The sequence below is a fragment of the Melanotaenia boesemani genome, chromosome 11 (assembly GCF_017639745.1).
Source record: "Melanotaenia boesemani isolate fMelBoe1 chromosome 11, fMelBoe1.pri, whole genome shotgun sequence".
Lineage (NCBI taxonomy): Eukaryota > Metazoa > Chordata > Actinopteri > Atheriniformes > Melanotaeniidae > Melanotaenia > Melanotaenia boesemani.
In genome coordinates, this window is record NC_055692.1 from 10264909 (window position 1) to 10290938 (window position 26030).

At 37.7% G+C, this 26030-nt stretch overlaps 2 protein-coding genes and 1 long non-coding RNA gene across 6 annotated transcripts; 1 reads left to right on the forward strand and 2 right to left on the reverse strand.

The window, feature by feature from the left end:
• Nucleotides 1–2510: 2510 nt before the first annotated feature.
• tal2 (T-cell acute lymphocytic leukemia 2) lies at nucleotides 2511–5365 on the reverse strand. Its single transcript, XM_041998480.1, has 2 exons — nucleotides 5278–5365; nucleotides 2511–4652 (listed from the first exon to the last, which is right to left on the reverse strand). The coding sequence occupies exon 2, from the start codon at nucleotides 4646–4648 to the stop codon at nucleotides 4310–4312; it is 339 nt and encodes a 112-aa protein (XP_041854414.1). The 5' UTR covers nucleotides 4649–4652; nucleotides 5278–5365; the 3' UTR covers nucleotides 2511–4309.
• Nucleotides 5366–5416: 51 nt separating this feature from the next.
• On the forward strand, nucleotides 5417–7756 carry LOC121648407. Of its 3 annotated transcripts, XR_006011971.1 has the most exons (4): nucleotides 5417–5499; nucleotides 5885–5976; nucleotides 6227–6492; nucleotides 7195–7756. It is a non-coding gene; the product is annotated as an uncharacterized LOC121648407 (long non-coding RNA). The 3 variants fall into 3 exon arrangements; XR_006011970.1 differs by having other exon boundaries at nucleotides 5885–6492; XR_006011972.1 differs by lacking the exon at nucleotides 6227–6492.
• A 157-nt stretch (nucleotides 7757–7913) lies between these two features.
• On the reverse strand, nucleotides 7914–24116 carry LOC121648389 (protein shortage in chiasmata 1 ortholog). Of its 2 annotated transcripts, XM_041998447.1 has the most exons (28): nucleotides 24027–24116; nucleotides 23649–23724; nucleotides 23433–23562; nucleotides 22154–22244; nucleotides 21902–22077; nucleotides 21637–21796; nucleotides 21392–21506; nucleotides 21181–21322; nucleotides 20985–21089; nucleotides 20748–20877; nucleotides 20482–20576; nucleotides 18761–19009; nucleotides 18274–18660; nucleotides 17071–17298; nucleotides 16516–16710; nucleotides 16309–16401; nucleotides 15769–15950; nucleotides 15565–15637; nucleotides 15379–15442; nucleotides 14976–15151; nucleotides 14784–14889; nucleotides 12933–13044; nucleotides 11869–11990; nucleotides 11590–11677; nucleotides 11080–11211; nucleotides 10331–10480; nucleotides 8427–9132; nucleotides 7914–8312 (listed from the first exon to the last, which is right to left on the reverse strand). In XM_041998447.1, coding segments are annotated over exons 1-28 (4371 nt in total). In that variant the 5' UTR covers nucleotides 24029–24116; the 3' UTR covers nucleotides 7914–8226. The 2 variants fall into 2 exon arrangements, with proteins under 2 accessions (XP_041854381.1, XP_041854382.1); XM_041998448.1 differs by lacking the exons at nucleotides 21392–21506; nucleotides 21902–22077; nucleotides 22154–22244; ... (1 more) ...; nucleotides 23649–23724; nucleotides 24027–24116 and having other exon boundaries at nucleotides 21637–21712.
• Nucleotides 24117–26030: the final 1914 nt, after the last annotated feature.

The following is a 26030-nucleotide window of genomic DNA, read 5'->3' on the forward strand; positions in this document are numbered from 1 at the left end:
TCTCTTTAATGTGACCACAGTTGTCACAGCAGTGTATGTGAGTATGTGTCTCAGAAAGAGGAAGAAAATAATTTCCTGTGTTAGTATATGGCCCACTGATAAAGTCTTGCCAACCCTCTGGCCATGTTTACAAGTCTAGCTCTGCCACTGCTTATAAAGTCTTTGACAATTAAAATGCACAAAAGACAAGTTGGTTGTTTAAATCTTACGTAGAATGTATGCTACCCATAAAGAGTATTTGAAATTACTCTCCGTCATATATTTTATTAGTACGAGCATAGTATTGCATAGTATAAAAGTAGAATTTTAAACTGCTGACCTGCAGTTTAATGGCTAACTTGACGTGTTATAGAGATGCTGGCACCTGTAGAAATGTGCAGCTGATTTCAGAGACTGGTCAGAGAGGTTTTCTGTTGGTGAAAATTCAAGAGGCGGGGGTTGTGGTCCATGCCTGTTAGGAATGGGTGTTCTTGGGAAATGTCACCTCTGATTGTTTGGATGTCCAAGTCTTAACTCTGGGCACTTTGTCCCCCTCATTAACATTGTAGATTCCTTTTGACGCTGGATTCAGGAGCGTCTGGAAAAACAATAAGCATTTGAATATTGGATTCAATGCCCTGTTGATGGAGTCAGTGGCCATTCAGAGTGTGCAAGTGCATACTGTTTTCATCCTTAGACCTCCCCTGGTGATGCAGAGGATGAAAGAAAGAAGGTAAAAATGAATAAATCTGGGTGATGCAGAATCATTGAGTATCTAACTGTATTTTGCTTATTTTTTCTTGGGAATTTACCCTTCACTGTTTTCTTTGTACATTCCTGCTGCTTCCTCTTTTCTCTTGTGCTGTCTTTCCACCATGGGGTGAGGGTTACAGCGTATTGCCTTTTGAAGTAGATATTTGCATAATCAGATTAGGATGTGTGATTGTCAGTGGGCTCCCCCATCAGAGGGTGCTCCAGAGGAGAGAGAGTGCTGTCCAGCCCAACAATGGAGGACTCCCCTCCTCTCTCGCCATCCTACCAGCCCTGCACCTGCATCCCAAGCACCCGTGCTGCAGGTCGACCGCTACAGCAGTTATCGCTTGGACTTGCAGCCGCAGAAGGGTGAAAGAGCACGAGCGGAGGGCGAAAGAGGAGGGGGCTCAAGCGTGATGGGAGTGGGAGGGCAGGGGTTGAGCTGAGATATTTAAACATGCAGGGTGTGAATTGGCTTTAAGGGGATAAAGAGCTCAGGGCCTATCGGTTGGCACCCAACTCCAGAAATTCTTTTTCATGGGCGTCTCAGCCGGGAGAGCGAGGGGCTGCCTGCACTGATCTGGCCCATTGTGATAACGGATTCAGACAGTGTGCTAGACACTGATAAGGAAATGTGCTCTCAATAGACGATTACCCACATGCTTGGGAGAGAATAGTCAATCAGGAAAATACACTTGGTTGGAAGGAATGAGAAGCATACAGATTTGTTATTTTCATTGCAGGTTTTTATTATCCTTCTAGAAACCTTAGGTCTGAGTAATGCTCATACCTTATTGGGTGTCTCTAAATAAGGTGTATCAGCAAAAACCATTTCACAGTGTGACATGTACACAGAAGCTGTCACATACTTCTCCATCCTATTTAAATTTCACATTATGCAGTCTGAATTTTGTTAAACTATTCAAACAATAACAAGTGCCCAGGTTTTAATATTATGTGCCAAGAAGTAAAGATATTATTAACAAGTTGTTTTATATGTTCACCATAAAATTGTTTAATTCACCATGAAATTGCACAAGAAGTAAATACCTCCCAAATTTCTGCTGTGGGAGGGTAATCACTCTCTCCATGCAATATGGTTTTATTGGGTATAATTTTTAGGATTACAAAGAGTCACCTGTCAGTTCCCACAGGCCTCCAGTCAGTGTGTCCAGCTGCCCTCTGCTCCGTTTACAGACCATTAGCCAGAGTTTAAGAGCCCAAGTGAAAGCGCCCAAAACCAACCCAGTGTTTACTCTTCAGCTCAGTTAGATGCAGCCTTTAGCCTGAAAATGGGACTTTTTTTCTACGGTCACAATGACCATTCAAATGTCTGACCTCAGTTTAAATGGCTGCCAAACAGAGACGGGTGCGTAAAAGGCTACTATTAGTTGCAATGCATAAGATAAACAGATAAAGCACATAAAGATGCTAAATATTGTTGCAACATAAAATGTTAACATAGATTATTAAATTAAATGTTTGCCACAGAAAAGTCCGTCTGCATGTTGGTCAACTGGACATGGTTTGACTCCAAAATGGCCTCTGACCTTAGGGGTTGCAAGTTAAGGGTTCACACTGATCAGCTCTTTCTCAGACCTCTGGTCAGTGGACAAAGAGCAAAGGTCAACTTTGTGTCCACATGAGCATCACAGGGCTGCTGAAAACACACATTTCTGGGCTTGTTGAGTTCGAACAAAGCAGCTGTAGCTCCCCTCTTAACTTTACTTATCAGTTGTGTCCTAGTGTGAAATGATTTTACACTGCAGCCTGCGGGAGGATTTTAAAAATGGATTTATTTCCTATCAGAATTGTTTTAACATATTGTCATAATACACAACGTTTACTGTAAATTATGGCATTTAAAGTCACAAGACAATAATAAAACAGTGAATGGAACAATCAGAGTACACATTTACATTTGCAGAAGCATTTCCTACAGCTTTTCTAGTCATAGGTCTGTTTGTCTACAGCAATTTCTTGATCCTAATATGTTTGTCACACGTGGTTAAAAATTCACAGATTAACATTCATGTCTGTTTCTTCTGCGTAGGACAACCTCAGTCAGACCTGTGGCTCTTTCCTCTGTGGTTTGGGTAGCTGTGGCTTTGTGCATATGTTATTTTCTGGTACTTTTGAAGCCCTGGATCACATAAATTTAAAAGTTGCTCTAGAGTTTCTCAGCTCCTTAGAGGAATAAGCGCTGCTCCTTCTGGAGCGAAACTGTGATCACGGTACTTTCTGTTGCTCATCAGTGCAACAGAACAGAAGGAATATCTAATATTTTCTCTGACATATTTTTCTTTTTTTTAAGCTTTGAGTTTGTGAGCATACTTATTGCCTTGGCATTGAGTATATAGTTATTTTTGTAAGTAGTGCTACCAGGCAATTATAACATATGTCAAACTGTTTCAGGAATTTTTGTTTTCTTCATTGTTCCTGGAGCTATTCAAGCAGTATTCACGGTATTTTTCACTTTGTGTAGTTTTCTATTTCCTATCTGCTAATATCTATTGACAAAACACTGAACAATTTCACCACTGGCATGTTGTTATTTTCATGTCAGAATGCACTATTCATTCAAAACGTCTCTGTCAAAAGCACTTAAAAATGTTTCACTGTGATTTGTATTCTGATATTTGTTAAATATTTTCCGCTATTTTTTTGGACTAAAGGATTCAGTACAAATAATAAAATTCAAATTAGTGATCAATTGTCAAATCATTTATTGAATAAATAGATAAAATAAATAACATATGTATTCACATCCAGACCAAAATAACTTACAAAAGAGGTATAAGAAGATAATTAGCACACTTATCACAAAAGACAATCAGTTAATCTTTGGCTATATGACATGCGTATTTTACATAAAATCAAATGAACACCTTGAACACAAAAGATCTTTGTGAAGAGTTATTGAGAGAAGATTGTCAGTTTTGCCAAATGTTTTAGCCAAATCCAAAAGTATTTAGCTGTTCAACTTAGTTGTGTAAGAGCTGGAAGAAAGATTTAAACTGATTCTTCTGAAGTCACATAACCTTGACAGTAGGAAAAAAGAAAGGTCAGATTAGTCTTCTTGAGGGGGAAAAAAGCAGCATGTCAATTGAAAGGAAAAAAAAGTGCCCTTGGCTATTTTGAGACGATTACAGTCAAAAGAATTGGCTGAGCCATTATCTTTTCAAATGCCTTCCTCAATCTATTACTTGAAATGAGAAATTCCTTAATCCCTTCCACTTTCCTCACTGGCAAAACACACTCTCATCGCAAAACTAAATTGGTTCCGGGCGGGCCAGCAACAGGGAATATTAACATGAAGAAATGAAGAGGAAAAGGTACATCCAGGTTTTACAGTTCCATGCAAAACACAAAGTAGTTTTTAACTGCAAAACCATTTTCAACACTCATCAGTGCACAGGTGGTGCCCTCTTTATCAGCCATGTTTGGGGTCCAAAAAAAAAAAAAAAAAAAAAAAAAACACAATGTTGTGCACTGAAACATGAGTCACAATGCAACAGATAACTTCTTAGACCCAAGAAAAGGGTCTGCAAGTCTTTTTAAATTGAAGACTGTGCTTCTACCAGGCCTCTGAGCTGTCACAGCTGGATCCAGGTGACGGAGCTTCTGTGTCACTCGTCATGGTCCAGGGGTGTGATGGGGAATGCAGCTGCTCCATGTTTCCTCTGAGGAAGGTGAGCAGGGCAGTGGGGGAGTGGCTGGCCGGCTGGCCGCTCTGGCTCTCCAGCAGCTGCACCAGGAAGTTGATGTAGCGCATGGCCAGACGCAGGATCTCATTCTTGCTCAGCTTCTTTTCTGGAGGATGGGTGGGGATGAGTTTGCGGAGTTCTGCGAAGGCAGTGTTGACGTTGTGCTGGCGCCAGCGTTCCCTTGTGTTGGTAAACACCTTCCTGGTCATGATGCTGAGCACATTAAAAGAAAATTCATGAGAAGTTATTTTGGCCTCCGTTTTAAATCTTAAATGTGGAATTTTCTTTGTTATTGTCTTTTTTGTTTGTATTCACAATTTATTTAAGCTTAATACTGAATGTATGTTTCAAATCCTTCACAAGACTCTAGTAGAATGCATTTTGTATGTTTTCTGTTAAAAACAGCCTCAAACTTTTACTTTTATTTTATTTTAACTATGAACTATTTTAACTAATATTAAATATTTTATATCTCCCCACAACATATAGCAGTGATGAGCAGTAAATCTTTTACAGAAAAAGATATTTTTCAACAAAAAACTCTTTCTGCAAGACCCTGTGTTGTATTAATATATTAACAGCTACATTATGACTTTTTTTTTATTAAAACAGCAAATAAATACTAAAAGAAATAAATTAGAAATTTTGACTTTTTTTTCCATTACAGAAAACCTTGAAAGGTCTTGAGATTATCTGCTCATCTACATGAATTTATTTTATTTTGTATGACAGCTGCAAGCAGTCTTTTTTTTTTTTTACATGTATTTAATTATTACCAACGTGGAAGCATTGCAGTCTCAAGGGAGAAAATCCATTCAGCACAAAACAAACGTCTCACCTGTATGTATGTAGAAATGTGCAGAAATCTGAGGCAGAGCTGTTATCCACAGGTCATCAGTGTCCGGGAGTCTTGCGCGATCGTCCACTCAGTTGTATCTTCTCATGCTCACTTAGATCCTAATGAGCGAGAGGGAAGGAGCGTCAGACGGGGAGGGATGGGGAACCGAGAGAGAGGAGGGAAGAGAATGCTTCATGCTTGCATCTCACATTTTATAGCAGGGTGAGCCTATTGTGTGACGTGTCCTGTCGTGGAGCCTCTGTGTTCATTGTGTTTGGTTGGTGTGATTGTTGCAATGCACCCCCCCCTGTCAATTCAAACAAATAGATGGTAATTAATGATGACGTCTGTCATCACTTTAGATCATTTCAGTTGGTGTTATTGCTTAACATTTGAAAAGATATTAGGTTTTTGGCTGTTTTTTTTTAATGATTTAACAGCTTTTTAAGTGACTATTTGTACTGCTTTTATGATTCATTGCTAATTTAATCCTTGGAGGTTGCTATTAAAGGTGACAAATTCCTATTGAAGTTAAACTGAGACGTTTGTCTCTGATCCTTCTCTTACTGCTGTGGACACTTATTCCTTTCTGTTTCTCTGACATTAGGCATGGACAACCCACCGTCCCTCCATCAAGGAAAAAGACCTTAATATCACTGCTTCTCTGCTTTTGAATTCAGTCTGATTGGGCCACAAAAGGTAAAAATACCATATCCAGATTGACAGTGGAACAATATGGGTTTTGTTATAACTGTGGTAATCTTGTTGAGCCATTCCAAGGGGCCACACATAAATTACAGGCAAAGTATGGAGGAACACTGACTCACCTCTCTGCAGCCACTCCTCACTCCTCTGCCTCCCACTTGCAACCTCTGCTCAGTTAGAAAAAAAAAAAAAAAAAACTAGCCTAGTTTAACCAATTGTCACTGTTCTTTTTTCACCCTTCAAGTGTTGTTTCAAAGATGCAGCTTTCCATAAAAGTCTCTGTGTGGAGTAGGAATTTACATAATCCGATTAGGGGCTGGGATTAGCTCACAGCCTGGAGAACTGGCCTGATGGGGGCCGTTTTCTGAATTGGCCATTCATGGGCCTTGTTGCACGTCCAAGAGGCTGCACCTGCAGACCCAGCGCTACTGCTCCCTGCCACCGTCAGCCTCTACTCCAGGTCTGCAGACACACTCACTGCTGGGTGCTTCAGCCGGGAATCAGGGACAGGTGATTGTGAACTTTTAAAGACGAGCTACTGATACTTTTCTCAACTGTATATTTAATTTAGTTGGTTAACAGTAACAGTTTTAGATAAAAATGCATTTTGTAGTACATTCCTTTTCATTTGTGAATGACTTTTAGGGTGAAAAACCTTGACCTTTAAATAACAATCCAGTTAAATAATGATATAAAAAGATTAATTTCTGTCATGTTTAATCCTTTGATTAAACGTTGACACCTCAGATCCAATTGTTGCTTCATCAGCTGTCTGAAACAACTATTGGGATTATTAGGAATTTTCCCATTTCTCACAGAAATGATAGCAAAATTCAGCAAAATAAAGATGAAAACATAAGCATACCCAACATAAATTGAGCATTTAGTATAGCTGTAGTTCAGCAGTAAATTTGCATTATTTCATCAAAACTACACTTGTGTCATATCTAAGGTTATAACAGTCTGCAGTTTCAGCAGTGACGGTGAGAAAAAAAGACAGTCATCAAGCTGAGTTTTGGTTCTACTCATCTTAAATCAAGGCTCCTATTTACGGAGGACAGGATATGCACAGGTGACAGTTAATTGCAGCCTGTGATGAAAGATAACGACAGAGTGACCTTTAGAGCTGAAGCCAGAGCAGAATCTAATCTAAAGGAAGCTTCGGTTTAAACAGCCTGTTAATTCCCACATTATCTCTCCTTTCCCTTTCAGTCCAGACCTCAAGTATAGTCAGGAACCATTACTGCACCATTAGGCTGCTGTTCACCTCGCCTTCATTCGGGAGACTCCTTTGACCACCCTGCCGACTGCTTTTGTTCCTGTGCCAATAAAAAAACAAACCATTTCTCTCTCTCTGTTTGTCCATGGCTTCTTAGAAGGCAGAGGCCAGCAAGACAGAGACGTAAAAAAAAAAAAAAAAAAGGGGAGGGGGGGACTGTCAGGTTATTGATGGTGGCTAACCAGTGCTGGATGTGGCTGTCCAGAAGTAGGGAGGCTTGGAGTCTATGTCCCCGGGGTCGTCTTTGTCTAGGGATCATTCCTGAGGGAACTGGCTTCACTCTGCTGGCTCGTGAAGATAAGCACTCTCTCCACATGCTGAGAGACCACGATAAGGGGATTGCTTCACTAAATTATATAAAAAAAAAAGAAACCCCACCAAAGGAGCTGCTAAAATGTGAGACTTTATCAGTACAGCTGGGAAAGACCCTCGATCTCACTCTTCCACTCATAAATCACTTTTTGTTTAAGCATACCCAGTATGGAAGAAAACAAAAGAAACGTACACAAAGTTATAATTATGTTTAATCTAATTTAGGGCCAACTTCATGTTAAGCATGTTTTTTTCAACAATATTATCAATTAATTTTCAATTTAAAAATGGTTTAATTTTTATTAAACTGATTATAATTTTTGATCATTTACATGAATTGTTTAACTGATTAAAATCATTAAACATTTACGTGCGTAGGAAAACAAAACATTTTATATTTACTGTCAAATCCATTTATATTAACTGCTTAACATTCAGAACAATTTAAATGACTTAGTCATATTTGAACTTTACAACAATTTATTGTTAATTTTTTTATTCTTACATTTTAAAAGAAGCATGGATGGGTTTAAAACCTGCTTTAATGCCAAAATGAACAAGTAAAATATGAAAATTGTTTGATCAAGGATGTTTAAAAACAAAAAAGTAACTTTTTAAATTAACAAAATGTTTTCTTTGTCTTTCATTAAGACCTAAAGCAACCTGAGCCTGGTCTGTCCATCACTTCTGCCAGGTACTCTCTCATAGCTTAACCGCCGCTTCTTTAATGGTTCCAACTCTGAAAAATGAATGAGAAAATATATTTGCTTCAAATGATGAAAAATAAATGTAATTTGATTTTACTCCAATAAAATATATAGATGAAAATGAACATAACGCGACAATAATTTACCTGAACCAACCAGGTTAGCTGCTTCCCCACTCCTCTTCCTCTCCTGACCTTTCCAACACTTGGAGCCATAGTTAACTGAAACCACTGTCATATCTCCTCTAGAGAAGCTCTCATCAGTACTTTTCTTATGGCCCCATGTGAGATCTGTTAGTGGGCTCAGACCACAGGGGAAGTGATGGCTGTGAGGAGTTTGGATGTCACTGAAGACTGTGGAGTGGGGGGATCTTTGAGTGTTGCATGGCTGCTGCAGGATGAGGTTGTAATTGTTAGTGGGGTCCAGTTTTAGGGGACTGTCAGTTGGTTGTAGGTATGAGGTGTAATCATTCAGTGGGGTCCACTCATGGTTTACTCGTTCAACAACCCTCCCTGCTGCTCCAGCTCTCCTTTTCTGGAGAGAAAACCTATTCTCCTCTCTCCAGAGATCACTGCTGGTCCAGCTTGTCTGGACATAAACATCTGGACTACCAAAGGATAGACTCGAGTCAAGTCTGAAATCTGGACATTCAGGGTCTTCTGCATCTGCAGCCCCAAACGGGAAGCTGGAGTTGTGGTCATAGGCCAACAGGTCTGGATGCAGAAAGTCGGTGGGCTCACAATCAGCAGTGTGGGTCCAAAGGTTGGTTTGTTGGATTGTCTCAGGGATGACTGCCTGAGTTTGTTGGGGATCTGCCCTCGTCGAGTACAGAGAGGTGGTGTCACAGAACAGCTAAAAGCAAGAAAAAAATGGATGCCAGAAAAAGGAGATTGTTTCTCACAACAGACAAAATCCTGCTCACTATGAAGATGTAAACTAGAAAAGAGTTTTCTAGGCACCCTGGTTCTGTAAGTGAAAGGGAATTTTGTTATTCACCACAGAAATATTAAATGACACATTTAATAGGTTCAGATCAGCTGATTTTTACTACCTTGTGTTTTTTTCTTACAACAAAGCATTCTGAATACAGAATTGCTCTGAAGTCTGCCTCTGACTGGCCTGTACTCAGTTTACCATGAAATACAGACACACAAACCCAGCAGCTCCTAAAATTCTGCAGGACGTCCTGCATAAAAAGGTAAAATCTACCTTTACAGTTGTATTATCAGTTATTATCAATATAACAAAAACAATGTCTGGACTAATATAAATGTTACACTAAAGACCAGTAATTATGTGTTTTCTACCTCTTACACAACTGATTCAAATGAAATAAATATCCTTAAAAACTTGTCCTGAAGCTATTCAAAAATCTCTTCATGAGCCAATAATTTAAGCCAGGTGTGTGTAAGCTGGGAAGCATCTAAAACCTGCAGGACAGTGGTCCTTGAAGGTCGGATCTAGATAACCATGTTCAGACATTTTGACTACCGTAGCAGCAAAAGCACAATTCTATTCATGATGACTGCATTCTGCTTAGATGAAGTTCAGAGTTCTGAAACTAACCAACATGCACGGAGCAAAAGTGGAATACAGCCTTAATTCACATGAGCTTAACACAACAAATGAAGTATTTGTTCACATATTTCAAGTCCCATCCCTATCACAATATTCAACAGTTTTCAAATATCATGCAGCTCTAGTCCAAAAATGTGTGACATTTGTAATAAATAAAAATGAAAAATTATACTTCCCAGAATTCTGGCATGAACTTAACACACGAGTATTTTCTCATGAAATCTTTAATCTCTAATTTGTCCTTTCTGACAAAAATACTTTAAATATACTAATGGCTGTGCTTTTCTTGCAATGAAAATTTATATTATCCAGTAATCAATGACAGCTGAAATGCAGTCTATGATAAATAACACCAGGAGCCTGAACCTGAAAAAACTAAATGGACAGAAAATATACTCGGCATAAGGACCAGTATCAAAATCCTATAATCTTTCTCTGGTGTATTCAAGTGTGATTCTGTGCTCTGAATCACCTTGAGGACTTTCTGTGGCACTTCAGGAAGCAGCTCCTTCAGCTGAGCGATGGAGGCCTCCAGGAGCCACTGCAAGGATGGAGCTCTGTTCAGCATCAGCTGGCTGACCAAAGGGTTAATACAAGGGAAGTGTGACAGACACTCTTCCTCCTGGAGGGAATACAAAACATATCAGATTACACTGCATAATTTAAGAAGAAAGGTGAATTTTAGCCACTTATCAGACATTAAATATTTATTTTTACTTGAATAAAACATGTTATCTGTATGTTACTTGTATTAAGAATGTCCTACAGTAATTCTAAAGCGTATATATTTAACATTACTTGGAAACATAAATTAATATTTTTTCATAATCTTGAAAATTAAGAGAAGCTGTAGAAATGTCTGATAATTTTAAAAAGTAATCCAATCAATATTTTATAAAAATATTGTTTTTCAATTACATTTTAACTATCTAGCAAATTGAGTTTAAAGCTAAATATTTTAGTTTGGTTGCTGCTATTCTAGTAAACTATCCAATTATTCTGGAAATGTGGTTTGTAATTATCTGTAAAGGTTAACTGATCTTGTTGCTGAAGCTTCTTTTAAGTATTTACAGTAAATTATTTTGTTTGAAAAGAGCTAAAAAATATAAATGAACCAAGATAAAATTAGCCTCCATCAAACTAAAGAAGACAAAAAGTTCACATCAAGGATATGCCTTTTGGATATTTTGTTTTCCGTTTCAGAACGTATGTTATGGTCACCTGTGAAGGAATCACGTTTAACCAGTCCCTGTTTAGGTAGCTCAGAGGGTCTCTGTCACTGGACATCAGGGTGGTGAAGCAAATCTGGTTGATAAATGTGGCCATTTCAAAGACTTCTGACACTATCAGCACCTGAAAACAAAACAAAACAAGATATGAACCGGCTCTGATTGATGTGCAATTATCAGATTCAAGGTATGTTAGCCAAAACTGGAAATTGTGCTTTTTTTTATATACTTTCTTCAATTTACAATCCACATGAAAAGAGTGATCTTCAACGAACAAAAGTATTTTTCTGAGGACTCATTGAGGAAACATTGTTTCTGATGTCTCATGAAGAGTTTGTTGTTGCTTCATAACATAAACTTGTTCATAACGTGGCCGTTATGAATGATTACATGTTATTAAATGATATGTTTAACCTTTATCTGTATTTGATGTTGTTGTCTTAACACTACAGTTGAAAATCATGAGCTGCGACAGGAGAAAAGTGAGTGCACCATGTTCAACCTTCACATTCAGAGCCTCGGGCTTCATGCCGAACAGCACCAGAGATGAATAAACTAACACCAAGTTGTTGAAGGCTTCGCTGGAAAACCTGCCAAAACACACACACATACAGTAAGCCTTCGTGTGATCTGTGTCTACTTGTCTTTCTTATATTGTGCAAACTTGTCCCTGGTTTTTGGGAAAATTTTTCAAAGTGCACAATAATGCAGAGTTAGGTGAGGTCTGGGAAGTAAGGCGGTGTAAATTTCTGGCAGCATGGCTGTGTGTGTTAACACTGACCCTCCCCCCTCACTGTCAGGGCAGTGCAGGATGAGCCAACAGCAGCTGTACTGAAGAGAGAGTGCAGTCAGCCTCATCACCACTCTCTCGCTAGCTCGCTCCTGACACAGTTCATCCCCCTCCTGTACACACACACACACACACACGTGAAAAAAGGACTTTGATTAGAAGTGTATATTTATTAACAGAGCATTTATAACTTTGCCTCCCACCCTCTGTTGAAGAATGGTCCTGTAATTAAAGTACTTTGGCTTAATTTATTTTGGACTATTTTAAAATAATGGTTAAAGAGTTCAATTCTAACCATTTGTAGAAATCATGTGTTAATAATCTAAGGTTGAATTGACCTAATTTTAATATTTGTTGAAACTAGAAGGCTCATCCAGAAAAAATAAACCATTATAAATGAAAGAGGGTTTATACAATTTTTTTCCATGACTTTACTCTGGTTTGAGTTTATAGGTATATTCTGCTTAAGTATGCCTTTAAGAAGAAGTCAGTGCGATGTAATGTTATGCATTTTCATACGAAATTCTGGAGGCTTATTAAAGGGAGTGGGAAGTAGTATGGACACCCAGTGTCACAGTAAATTAGTGTGTGTGACCATCTATCTTTATGAGGGCCATTTTGAATGTAGACTTTTGGAGTGAGGGCATTTTAACTCGTCTTTACTTTGAAATAGACCTTCAAAGAGCTGTTTGAAGAAATAAGGCTTGATCTTTAGAGTTCAGGTTAGAATCAGCTTTAGGTTAGGATTGGGGATGAAGGATTATATTATGTCCGCTTTTAAATCCTTGCTTAAAATGCACTTTTTTGCCTTGGTTTTTGAATCCTAGTCAAAATGGTCAATTATAGTAGCTATTTTTCTTACTTTTAAATACCATAATCTATTTGTGTTTTAATTTCTTTTATTTTTTTTTAAAGTATGGTTTAATTGTATTTTTTAGGAGTGTTTTATTGTTGTGCAGCACTTTGTGCCACAGTGGTTGCTGTAAACGTGCCATAGCAATAAACTTGAACATGTCAGAGGAGGTCCTTGTAAAGAAGTGTGTTTGTCCAGATACCTGAATGAAGATAGCAGTATTTTCATCTACTGTGATTATGGTGTAGTTGTTGATCCCGCCAAGCTTCTGCAGAGTTGGCGAGTGGCTCCTCTCTAACACAGTTATATTGAAGCTGTAAAGCAGACATTCAGTTAGATGCCAACTTACAACCAAACTCATGAGGAAAAATAACAATTAGCGACAACTGGCTGAAATTAAAATGTTTCTTCTGCTCCACTTTACTGAATTTGAGAAGAAAATAATGAACTTGTCACAAGTAGAGCTACGCACACGTCTCAAATGAGTTAAACTCTTTAATCATTTGTGAAAATCATGTTATTCACAGCCATAAAAATATGGCAAAATGACCAAACCAGAGAAACTGAACCATTAGATGTCTTAAGGTCAGTGTTAACAGAAGAAAAACAATCGCGCAAATAAATTACTGTAGGTGCTACTTGAGGAGCTTGTGAGGCAGCAATTTTACATTGTCCATAACTGGAACAAACTTCAGCATCTTAAACTGCTGCGACTGTAATGAGAACACACAACAGGCCTGAGATTTAAAACAATGGGAAACCAAAAAAACCAAAGGATCCTGTCAGAGGGAACAATAATTAATGTTAATAACATTGTTATCATGTCGCTTCTGATTTGTTTTCTATACTGAAAATATGTATATAACTCAATTCTGTAAATACAAGTAACCTACATAATTTTAAATGAACAGTTAGGATTTTTGTATTTTTTAATTCACTAAGAATTGTTGTCAAAACAATAGCAAAATGATTAATAATCAATCATGCCTCATATTCTAGTGGATAAGCAGACTATTTCCTGAGGAAGCTCAGATCCTTTCATTTCTGCAGCAAACTGCTGGAGATGTTCTTCCAGTCTGTGGTGGCCAGTGCCATCATATATGCTGTGGTGTGCTGGGGGAGCAGCATCAGCTCCAGGGACGCCAGCAGGATCAATAAACTGATCCATAAGGCTGCTAAGATCATTGGACACAAGCTGGAGACACTGGAGACAGAGACAGGAGGTCTCTGAACAAACTGGTCTCCATCATGGACATTTCCTCACATCCACTACACAGTATACTGGAGGGACAGTGGAGCTCTTTCTCAAACAGATGGCTGCAGCTCTGCTGTCATAAAGAGAGATAAAGGAAATCGTTCCTTCCACAATAACCCTGTACAATAACTCCTCCATGTGTGAGAGGTGATCATCATCACTGCATGTTTACCCAAACATACCCAACAATCCATAATCCTAATTTTATAGTCTGTGTGTGTAGCTATTTTATTTATATGTGGGGGTTTTCTGGGCTTCCCTTGTGTATATTAAGTTGATTTTCTATTTCTCTATATGTTTACTTTTTTTTCCTTTCCCATATACGTGTTCTTTATTTATTTTAATGAGATGGCTGCTGCTATAACAGAAAAATTTCCCTCACGGGTTCAATAAAGTATCGACTGTCCATTCGTCCGTCGTCCTTGTCAAAACATTAAGTGTAAATAAAGTCTAAATCGTTAAGTAACTGTGCAGTTGTCCTTTTAGCTGTTGTAATATATATTTGTAGAACAATCAAATGAAAATAGAAATCTGTGAATATAGTGAAATCTTGATGCTAAAAATACGACTGAACCTTTTTTAACTGCCTAATGATGAAGAGACAATAAATGATGTCTGATATTTAAAAGCTGTTCTCATATTTAAAAGCAACCTTGGCTTCAGTGTTTTTCCCTGACAACATTTAATCACTTGGACCATTGCTGCTGCCTCCCAAACCAGAAACACAAGCGTTAATATTATTTTAATATGTAAATACAACATTATTTTTAACTTCTATAAACTAAAAGGAAAGCTCACCTTGACTCGAGTCTCTGTAGCAGCAGGGGGCAGTTAAGAAGCCCCTCCGTCACAAACAACACGTGAGGCACGTTGTCCTCCAGAGACCACGAGGCTTTCTCTATGTCTTTAGGGGACCAACACACAAATTTAGAAGATAAAAACACATTTCTGGACAGCAGAGTGAATAATTTCCATGTGGTAGCAGCAGACCAGTGTCAGAGATAATGGTGTTAAAAGTGAGGTAGCTGATGGTCCTCTCACTGCAGACTGTAGACCATGGAGACTGGCCTGGGTGGTCAAATTCCACCACAAGAGAGAAACAGGTCCAGGGGAAGTCGGGGCCTATATGTTGCTCATACACCACCACACAATCACTGTCATACAAGCTTGTGAAGAAGTACAACAATTACTCCTCCTTTAGTCAGATTACATGAAGGAAAAACTTGTTTACATTAATGTTTATAAATGAAAGAGTATTATGCAGATTTATTCAAATATTCTATCAGTCCAGGTTAAAAAATTGCCCTTATAAATTCTTTATGAAATATTTTCAAAAGAGCCACTCTGAGACAAAATGACAAGCTGGATAAAATAAACCCCTGAACATTTTTACCTGCTCACCACACTGGCACCATTTAGCTTTTTGTTATCAGGACAAATTAAAGTCGCAGCAGCACCTGCAACAGAAACACAAATGAATTAATAAATCTTCTTTTAAATGGAACCTCAACACTTCCACAGCTCAGTGAATACATCATTACTGCAGCTAATTATAGAGATGTCTGAAAGAGATACTGACCAGTCACTTGGTTCAAACTGTTGATGATCATTGATCTGTTTTCATCAGAGTCAACTGATAGTATGACAAGAATCTTCAGAAAGAAAAAAAATAACCAGAATCTTATCAGGTGACTCCCAAATTAACCTCAACAAACTAAATGTAAAGTACAAAATTTATCCTGTACACCTAAAAACAAGTATTTTATCTCCAGTGAACACTGACTTTCTTTGAGTTTCTGCCACCTTCCCTGCTGGCCAGCCATTCAGCCAGCAGCTGCTGCAGCTCCAGCAGTTTGGGGCTGGACTCCTGCTTCTTATGACTGAGGTAGAAGATGATCTGCATCTTCTTCAGCAGCTGCTTCAGACTCTGCTCTGCACACGCCTCAGCTGCCTTTGTCAGGTACTCTTCAGTGAAGAGAGGATCGTAAATATTGCAGTATGACTGAAAGAGCTCAAAACTATCTCTGCTTTGTATTATGAGTGATGGGATCATCCCAGTCCATTTAAAAAAAATCTGTTGACGCTAAAACAAATTTGCTTTGTTTACATGAGGATTTTCATATTTAACACATCCACTGGTTTGAAGTTGTGGTAGCTCTGCAACATTTGGAAGACATAGAAGCAAAAGACACTTTTGCTATAATGTGAGCAAATTAAAATAAGCATGTTTGTAAAGAAATATTAACTACTGCACATACAGTTAACATTTGAGTTTTTGGGAACTTTAAGTTACTGCAGATGTTGTGGCAGTTTCTATACTGACCTAGACCAGTGCTCAGGTCACATTTCAGCAGCAGCTCTTTGAATGTCACTAGCACATGGATCAAATCTGCCAGGTTGAAAAGCTGTTCCTGATCTGCAAGCAACACAATGGGAGCAATAATATGAACTTACAGAGAGACAGTTTAATAGATTAAATCACACAGATAATGACACAAATAATTTGTGCTATTGCTATGACATTTCATACCTTTGGCCAGCTCTGCACTCTGTGCAGGGGTCCTGCAGAGTGCTCTCTCCTGCTGTTTGAGAAGGAAGTGTGTTTGGTCCGGAGCCATGCTGCTAAAGTCTCCCCATGTTGGGAAATTAAGCCCCAGCTCTCTGGCAGAACTCAGACAAGGCTGAGCAAAGGCCAGAAGCTCACAGTAGGCATGCAGCTGGCTTTCTGCAAGGCAGTCCAGAGGTTTAAAAAAACTTCTGAGCCTCCATCCCTTGCAATGAAAACATCACTACTGAGGTTTAGTTTAGTCAATGAGAAAAGTGCTTTGGAAGGTTGACCTAAAATAAGAAATGCTGCATTAAAAAGTAACAATTTATCATCAAATAGTAACGTGTATATGAATAATACACTTAATGGACTGATTTCAAACCCATTAAACCTAGTAGACATCTAAGTAATTAGCTATTTTCTTACTCCATATAAAGTGCAATAACTTTTTCACTCAAAAGGAGGTAGTTGAACATAAGATTATACTCATTTAGTTTACAGTATTGTTTAAGCAAAGGTTTGGTGAATGAGTCACACCTGTAGCCTGAACCTGCAAAACTCTGCTATCCTGTCTCTCCTGATGGTTCGACTGACTGACAGCACAGCTGATAGGTTGACTCGTCCGCTGAGCAGTGGGTATATTCTCTCTGGTGGCATCTCCTGACACAGCAATGCTCATGTATGCCGGCCTCCTGTCAGGTGTTTGCATCTGATCTGAAGGGGGCTGCACCTCCATTGGTGACGTTTGTTGGTTCATCTCTACAGCTGATATAAAGAGAATAAGGAGTTTTCTGTATTCAGATATTTTCCTTGTGTATTCAAGTATCTATATAATCAATCTACACACAACATACAATAATATAAAGTTATATATATTCACTAAATAAAAACATTGATATTGCAGTTTTTTTAATGACAATGAAACATTTACATGTAAAACTAGTGTAATATGTACTTGCTCGTGTTTTCTGCCTTCTGTCTGATGATTAACAGCAGCTACAAGTTTTATTCGGAATATTTGTTCAGCTTTACTGCTGCCTGCCAGTTTTCTCTTACTCCATTTATCCTTGATAAGAATGCCCCAGAAAATATTAAAGCAGCATTTAGCAGGAGTGAGATGTAAATAAATAACAGCTGCAAAGCTTTGTGTAACAATATGGTTTTAATCTCTTCAAAATTTAGCTATTGACAGCTTTGTTTCCTACTTTGTCAAATCTCTCTCACTAAGAATAAAATCTACAAGCCATGTTTTTGCTATAACCACTAGATGGAACCAGAGATGCAAAAATAAATAAGTTCAGTGAATGTTCCCAATACAGATGTGTAATTTTACATTATCCTCATAATGAATAAGATGATGGAAATTAAAATTGCTTTCTTGTTTGTTCAGCTAGCTTCTTGTTATCTACTTTAACGGCAGAAATTAACTGTAGAATTAACTGGAATTACCTCATGTAACACAATTTTTAGCACCTTGTGCATAAATTTAGAAAATATGTGCAGAAAGACTGTTCTGTTTACAAATAAATAAATATGTACCAAACTGTTTTCAACCCCATATGAACCAGATGGGATATTATGAGTTTATAGACAAGTCTGTCACTCCCCTGTAATCTCCACCTGCTGAACTGCTGTCTCTGGGTCTTTCCAGACTCAATGACATGAGCTGGAAAAACATTAAACACTTATTTATTTATTTTTTATTTATTTATTTTTTTACATATAATGACCAAAGCATACCTGCAGTTTTGGCTGAACTCTGAGGTGTTGCATCAACTGGGGGCACCTGCTGCGATCTCAGCATCATGAAGGTGGACAGAGGATCAAAATCCTTTTCTGGTTGAAGTTGAGCAGACATCAAACTTCTATAATAGTCTCTGACATTCAATCTTGAGGACAGAAGCATCTCTGGATCGTTGGTACTCTGTGAGGGCCTACGGTTGTCTTCAACTATGTTGACAGTGTTTCTTTGAGCAGGAAGCCTCTTTTCTGAGAGGTCCTTTTTGGTGCCGATGATAGCAGTAGGTTTTTCTTCCTTATTGCCTGGGCTTACAGCATGTACAGGGGAAATGATCTTAGATGAATCAACCATGGTTTCTTCATGAAGGTCCAACAGGAAGGATCTATCTGGAATCAGATCAAAATAATCCAGCATTGAGCGGGTAATGTTTTACATGTGTGATTAAAGAAACTGCCAAAGCATGTAACTTCTAATGCAGAAACTTACCATCCACGTGTTCAGGTAAGAGTTTTGTGAAGTTTTCAACCTCCTCTTTCCGTGTGGGGGGAAACGCAGAACTCATACTCTCTGTGAAGTCACGGCTGCAGCCCAGAAACACCTGTGGGGTTCCCGACTCCCAACTCTCTAACTCCAAGTTGTCATCAGCATGGATGAAACTTTGTTTCTCTGACTTAAGAACTCTCAGGGCTTCATACAGAGGCTGGAACTCAACATCTGGTTCGTGTATTTGGGGCTCTATGAGAAAATGTAGAGTTTAGTAAAAAATCTTAGAATTAATTAAAACAGTTAGTCCCTGACTGTTCAGAATGTGACCTTCAATTCAAATCAGATGAGCAGATGCATATAAAGATATTTCTATTCATTAACGGGTCTCTATAACACTCTCAAAGAATGTAGCAGAAGCAGGGAATTCTGTCTTTTCAACCCATAGAGAACCAGAAAAAGAGTGTTCTTCAGTTTTCTTAATGAACAAACAAAATAAAATCTAGTTCTTGTTTGTCTAGTTTTGTTTTTCTGATCTTGTAAATTTTTGGAGCATTTGAATGTGGCCTATGTGTGAAGGCAATACAAGTGCAATGTTACCTTATTATTATGATAAACCTGCATGTCAACAACTTTACAAGCAGAACCAAGCAAAGCAAATGCAACACAAGACAGACAAGAGTTAATCAGTTAATACTTTGTGATAGCAAAAACAAAGGTAAGAAGGTACTTAATTTTCTCCTTGGATGAGCTTTCTCCAGTACTACAGATCAATCTGATGTTATTTTCCTGTTTCTTTCTTGTACACGGCATCCCTTTTTGCTCACTTTCTCCAAAAGTGTTGTTTTGGATCTTTTTGCAGCATCTTTAGCATTTTTTCCCCAAGCTGTATTTGTTGATGGAACAGTATGTAAAGTGGACATGTAAGGGTAAATGGTGTGGTAGTGTACAAAAAAAGTTGTGAACTATATCTCAGACTCTTGGAACTCCAAGCTTCAGTGTGCTGAATGAATGTCAGTGACTCATTTTGATGGCACATTGACATTTATTTGGCACATTCCTGAAATCATTGCTGCACTGCAGGGTCTTGTAATGGAGAAACAACACTTCCCTTTTGTACCACCTGGGGCAACGCACGATGGCTGTGTATTGCTTTACAGCTCCACGATATCAACACAATGGCCCTTTTCAATTTGGACTATGGCTGATTCAGTAAAGACACAAAAAATAACATTACTGGAGAAAGCGAGAAAAAAAAGACATAGTGACAGAGCAGGAGTCAATATTCGACTGAGTTTTACTGGCTGGAGGGAGCTCACAGGGGAGATGAGATGCAAGACGTGCTGAATTAGCATTTGTTAGGTAATTCAAAGGTGAGAAAATCTACCAAAGTTCAATAATGATGCTATAAGGTTCACAAACTCCACTAGTTTTGCTCTGCTCTCTGGCATCACAATGACATCTGGAAGTCTCACTCAGTTTAGAGCCTCAGTTTTCTGTGTGTGCTAATGAATACATATTCCAGAAAGGCCAGAAAGTTAATTATAGTCATAGACTAATGTTTTAACTTCATAGTCCATTTTTATGTTAAGTTTCATGGAATAATAAAAGCATTCCCTGATTACTTGGTTGGTTGAAATGTTTGACACCTCCATATTAGCGGTGAACTACATCAGTAAAATGTCCCTTTAATTACAAAAATAAGAAGCTACACATGCAGTTACCTGACAAAAGAAAGCCCACAACAAATGTGGGATGCTTCTCTGCCTTCCAAAGTGCCCCCTCCATATTTTTGTGAGTCCTCACTGAAACCAAAGATCTGCACAACATCCATATTTGTTATAAGAGCTTTTCTACATGCAGCAACACAGGTATCATCTCACCATGCTGCAGAGGGAGAGGGTTGATCCTCTCACATTACATTTAGTGTGATGATTTGCAATTAGAAATTTACAGTTTGACCACAAAAAGACCTGAAACCATCACTCACAGTCTGCAAACAGGAGACAACGCTTCCTCCTGGAGTTGAGAGGTAGACAGGCAGATGTGAGTCAGACTGTTCTTTGGAGTCGGGCTCAGAATCAAGTCCAGCTCCATCTCAGCTGGAGACACCACACATCCTTAGAGAAACATTACAGTTAAGCCCACATGCCCGTTTAAATCTGCTGTGACTGTTGAGGAAAGTCAAAAAGGCAGATTTATATTGAATAGTCTTTGTGACCTCTACCTGCAAATTCTGACTTTAACAGGCTTTCGCTCATCTTGCAGTCACTACTGTGTTCCTGTGGTAAGTCATATTGGGAAATATCCACTGATGCCTTTGAAAGGGAATCTGTGGAAAATCCAAACGTATTTATTTTCTGCATTGTACATACTGTATTTATATTTTCAATTGATATAAAAAATGTATATCTTGTCCTTACTATTGTAAAGCACATCCAGAACTGTAGGCTGGTTGCCCAGTGGTTCAGGAACAACATTCATACAACTGCAGATGCTTGAAAAGTCGCTGCAGGTCTGTGGGTTCATCTGAAGAGTGTCCACTACAGCAGGCAAAAGTAGCAACTACACAAGAAAAATTATGAGCAATAAAAAGAACCAAATATTATGCCTGTACTTATAAAGTTTAATTACCTCTCTCTCCAAGAGTAACTCTTTAACAAAGTCCTCCTGAATGTTGACACAAGTCTGAGTGCTAACAGAGTCCACATCTGGAGGTTTCTCATAAGATGCACATTGCTTGAAAGAGCTGTAACCCACCAGGATTTTTATTAACATTATTTTTAGATGATGGCTATGATGGTGATGATGATCAGCAGTAATGAGCAGATTTCATGATGGCGCACCTGCTTGTATCACAAAATGAAGTAGAAATACACCTGAACATGATGTCATCAGACACGGCGAATCCTGTTGAGCTTAGCAGAGGGTCGGTCACAGGAAGCGTCTTTAGTCGGGACAGTTTGGTTTTCAGTGTGGGTAAATGTCTCAACTGCGGCAGGTGATCAGCAGCGATGAGCTCGTCCAGCAAGAAGATATCTGCAGATGTAAAGATGCTTTATTAAGCAAAACTGCTTTTCAAAGTATGATTAGAATAAAATATTTCCTCTAATAAAGTTAAGAATTAAATAAAAAAAAAGGAACCATTGGTTGTATTTGCCAGCTTCATCTGGTCAGTTTTCCACCTGAAAAATGATTCCTGACATGGGTCATGAATCTGTGGCTCTTTTAAAAGAGAAACATACTGATCCTGGTCAAAATCCTTCAGCGATTCAGGATTAGAGCTGGGTATCACCTCCACATGGTTTTCCACAACATACCTAAAACATAATAAAACTGTTTTTTAAATGTCTCCACAAATAATGTAATATTGAATTGTGTTTAAATTGAACAAACCTTTCTAAAAAGTTTACTGGCTGTTTTTTTCCTCTCAGGTCATCAAGCACAGAACCACCAACAAAGAGTCTGCAGGAAGAGATTACCTCTCCTATCAACAAAAAATCAATATATAAACAGATTTTCTTTAAAAGCTGGATTAAAGGTAGTAATTAGTAATGTTTTTTTTTCTTTTCCAGCACAAACAGAGTGAACAGCAATAGAATCACTAATGCCGACCCACACTGCAGCAAAGTATGCAGTTATCTGTGGTCCAATTATTGATAAATCGCTCCCACCATCTTTCTTCACCTTTATGACGTCCTCCAAATGTCAAGAAAAAGTGCTACAGAGATAACTGGAGGAGGTAGTTTTCTTCTGCATTTTGACTGTACTGACTGTTTTTAGGAAGAAGTCCTCCATCAATATAATAGCACTGTGACAGCCATTTTCAATTTCAGTTCAAGTTTTATTCAGCCACATAGTAAACAACAAATGTGTTTAGTACAAACAACATTATAAAGTGACTAAAAAGACACAGGCCTTAAGCATGGTGCTTATATTCAAGCCTGTCCTATTTAACTAATTTAGCCACCTGTCAACATGTATATTTTATTAAAAATAAAGGAGAAAAAGAATAAAACTGATAGTATCTAATAAACTGACACAGTCAAAGTAGAAAAATGAGACAAAATCCTTCACAAGTTATGAACTCTTATATCCCTCAAAAACTCCTTTTGAAAATCAAAAATTAAATTTATATTAGAATTATTCCACAATGAAACCCCAACAACAGATATACATTCCTTTTAATTTTGTTTTTGGCCTTTGGTACAGTAAATTTGCAAACACTTCTGAAATCATACTTTGCCTCTTAAGATGAAAAAAAAACTTTGTATACTGACTGGAAGTAACTTTGATTTAGCTCTATACATTATTTGCATTATTTTGTAAAATACCAGACCACTGAATTTTATTAAATTTGATTTCATAAACAACGGGTGAGTATGTGCATAATAACCCACCTTATTAATAATCTGTATGGCTTGTTTTTGTAGAACTATTGCAATTACAGTTGTTTTGTTCGTCAATCCCCACACTATTTCTAAAACTTAATAGGAGAAAGTTAAGTTGTTAGAAACTAAGGCCTAGTCCACATGCTTTGCACTTGTTCTTTTTCCCAAAAACTAACAATTAACAAATAAATAAATAAAATAAAAAACTACTGTTCTTGTCGACAACAACTGAGTTTATATGGAAAACTATTAATGTGAACAGAATGGGTTGTGCAGTTGTGTACCTCTGACCCATGGTGTCCTGTAAGTGAAGTCTGGCAATTTGCCACAGTGGGGGTACAGATCACTGGTACCAGTTAGGTAAGGTGTTGGAAGAGACAGCAGATTTAAAGTTACCTTCAATCTGGAGTTGGTCTTGAAGAAAGAAATAGAGACACAACAACAAGGTTTAATGAGATAATCTCAGGTAAAAAAAAAAAATAAACAACTACAAAACTCACCTCAAATACATAGTCAAGCGCTTTGTATCTGATAGCAGAGAAGACCTCAGTCAGGCTACAGGTGCTCTTTTCACACCTGTAAACGATTAAAATAGCAAAGAACAAACAGGCAAATTTTTTTAATTTGAGGCTTATCATTGCAGTAAACCACAAACACGAATATGAGTCTCACTACATAGCAATCCTTTAAGTGTTACACCAAAAACACGTAATTCTAATAGCTTGTTTAGCTAGCTTAATTCTTAGAGGCAAGCTACTTTTTTAAATGACGTTATATAAATTAATAAGTTGTTTTTTAAAAGCTTTAAAGACTAAACCTGTATAAAACGAACAGCTAAACTTCAATACCAATTATTCGCCAGTTAATATCAAACTTACATGTTGACATGAAGTTTAAATCGATACTTTCATCAGAAGCCGATGTGTTGGCGACTGTTTAAATTCAAAGATCGTCTTGTTTAATGGAAGGTTCGCTTTTGTGACTGAACGCGGCCTTTGTCTTTTGCGCATGCGTCATTGAACAATTAAACCCCCTGTTTTTTATTTTTATTTTTTATTTTATTTTACTTTATTTTATTAAAACGGTGGTAATGACAAATTGAATGAAAATAGAAGTAAAGATTTAAACACTCACAGAGTCTGCCAGTATCCTGATGAACTGTGACAGTTCCACCATAAACTATAACCATACAAGCAGTAAAGGTAGCCTATAATTGAATCTACTTACCCCTATTTAGAATTCTCCCTCTGCTTCTTACTTTTTCTTATAATTATTTTACAACATATAAACTGTTAAAAGTTTTACTATTACTAAGTTAAGTATTAATTTTTAAACATTAAAAAAGCTCATAGGCTACCTAAGATTGCACTCCACACAATGTACTTCTGGAGCTTTTAATCAGGACCTTTTCGTTTGAGTAACCAATTCATGTCCAGAAGCTTACCCTGACATCCTGAACTGTTTATAAAATCATACCTGTGGGATTTTTACTCACAATATTGTCTTCTTCATTTGCAACTTTTCTTGTCATGTGGAGCATCTGAGGCTATACTGACACCGAGACACTGTACAATACTTAACCCATGAATAATGATTTTTCTAAGAACAAACCCCTTCCTAACATTACTTAAAAAATAAAATCTTTATTAATCTTAAAAATAATCTTAAAGTTTGGGCATTTATAAAGACAATGGGTTCTTGCATATAACTTGAAAGGAAGTACGGTGCTACAAAATTAATTAACTTGTCTTTGTCTTGAATTACGGAAGACTATGTTGTTGCTTTTTTTAAACACTGTTTTCTCGTGATAACGGGATAATTAATCTCGTTATCAAGATAATGACGAAAAAGGCAAAGCCACGCTTCCATACTGAATAAATATATCTTTGTCTCATTTCTGCAAGAATACTGTTCACTGCGATGATGACAAACATGGAAACATTCAGTAGTTAAAAAATTTCCATTCTTCTAACGTAGTCCTGCAGAAACGTTGTTTCTTTTTCACCACAAGAGGGCGCTGTTTACCAAACTAAAGAAGTACAGAACTAGTAAACAGGCCTAAACGCGAAATCAAAGCATCGGACCTCAACATCTATCAAATCTATCTGAAAGTACGTTCAGATTTACCATAAAAAGTGTTTTCCCAGATGAAATAGAAGATGTTTTGTCCCATCTTTAAGAAACAACTTAAAGATGGGACAAAGGTTTCCTTTTCTTTCACCAAACATCTGCTGCCTCCTTTTCAAAGCCTGTAAATCTTGTGTGTGACCTGATTGGATGGTCTTGGAGTTAACATACTATTAAAGAGCTATGTTTGGAGTTTACTAGTATTTCATCAAGGTGACAAAAACAATACATTTTACAGGCTACAGTTAAAGACATAGTTGGTGACAGCTCAGTCTGGAAATGTGTGTTTTAACACCGGAGTGTTGAATTATAGAAAATTCACACTGGTGTGATACTTCACTTTCTGTGAGCCAGCTCCTTTCTCTTTATTGTCATTAGCACGTTTCAGAACCATAGTTATTAGGTGATTCACAGAAGATCACACCATGAAATATGACACATATTTCACCGTATATTTACAATAAAGCAAGATAAAAATACTTTAAAACATTTGGGATTTTTTGTTTTCCACTTAGACTGATCCCCTTTTTTCTTTTTAATTTTGTGTTTTTCTCAGCTGACAGATATATTTATATTTTTCTTGCGTTTTCCTTGTTCAGTTACTCTAGAATATATTTTGTATTCAGGATTTATTGTGCTGTAGATAAATAAAGCTCTGTTAGTTGGAAAGCACCTGTGTCCTGACATCCTAATGTCTGTCCACAGATGTTGCGTACAGAGTAGAAAAGTCCGGGCTGTGGCTTGATCACTCAAGA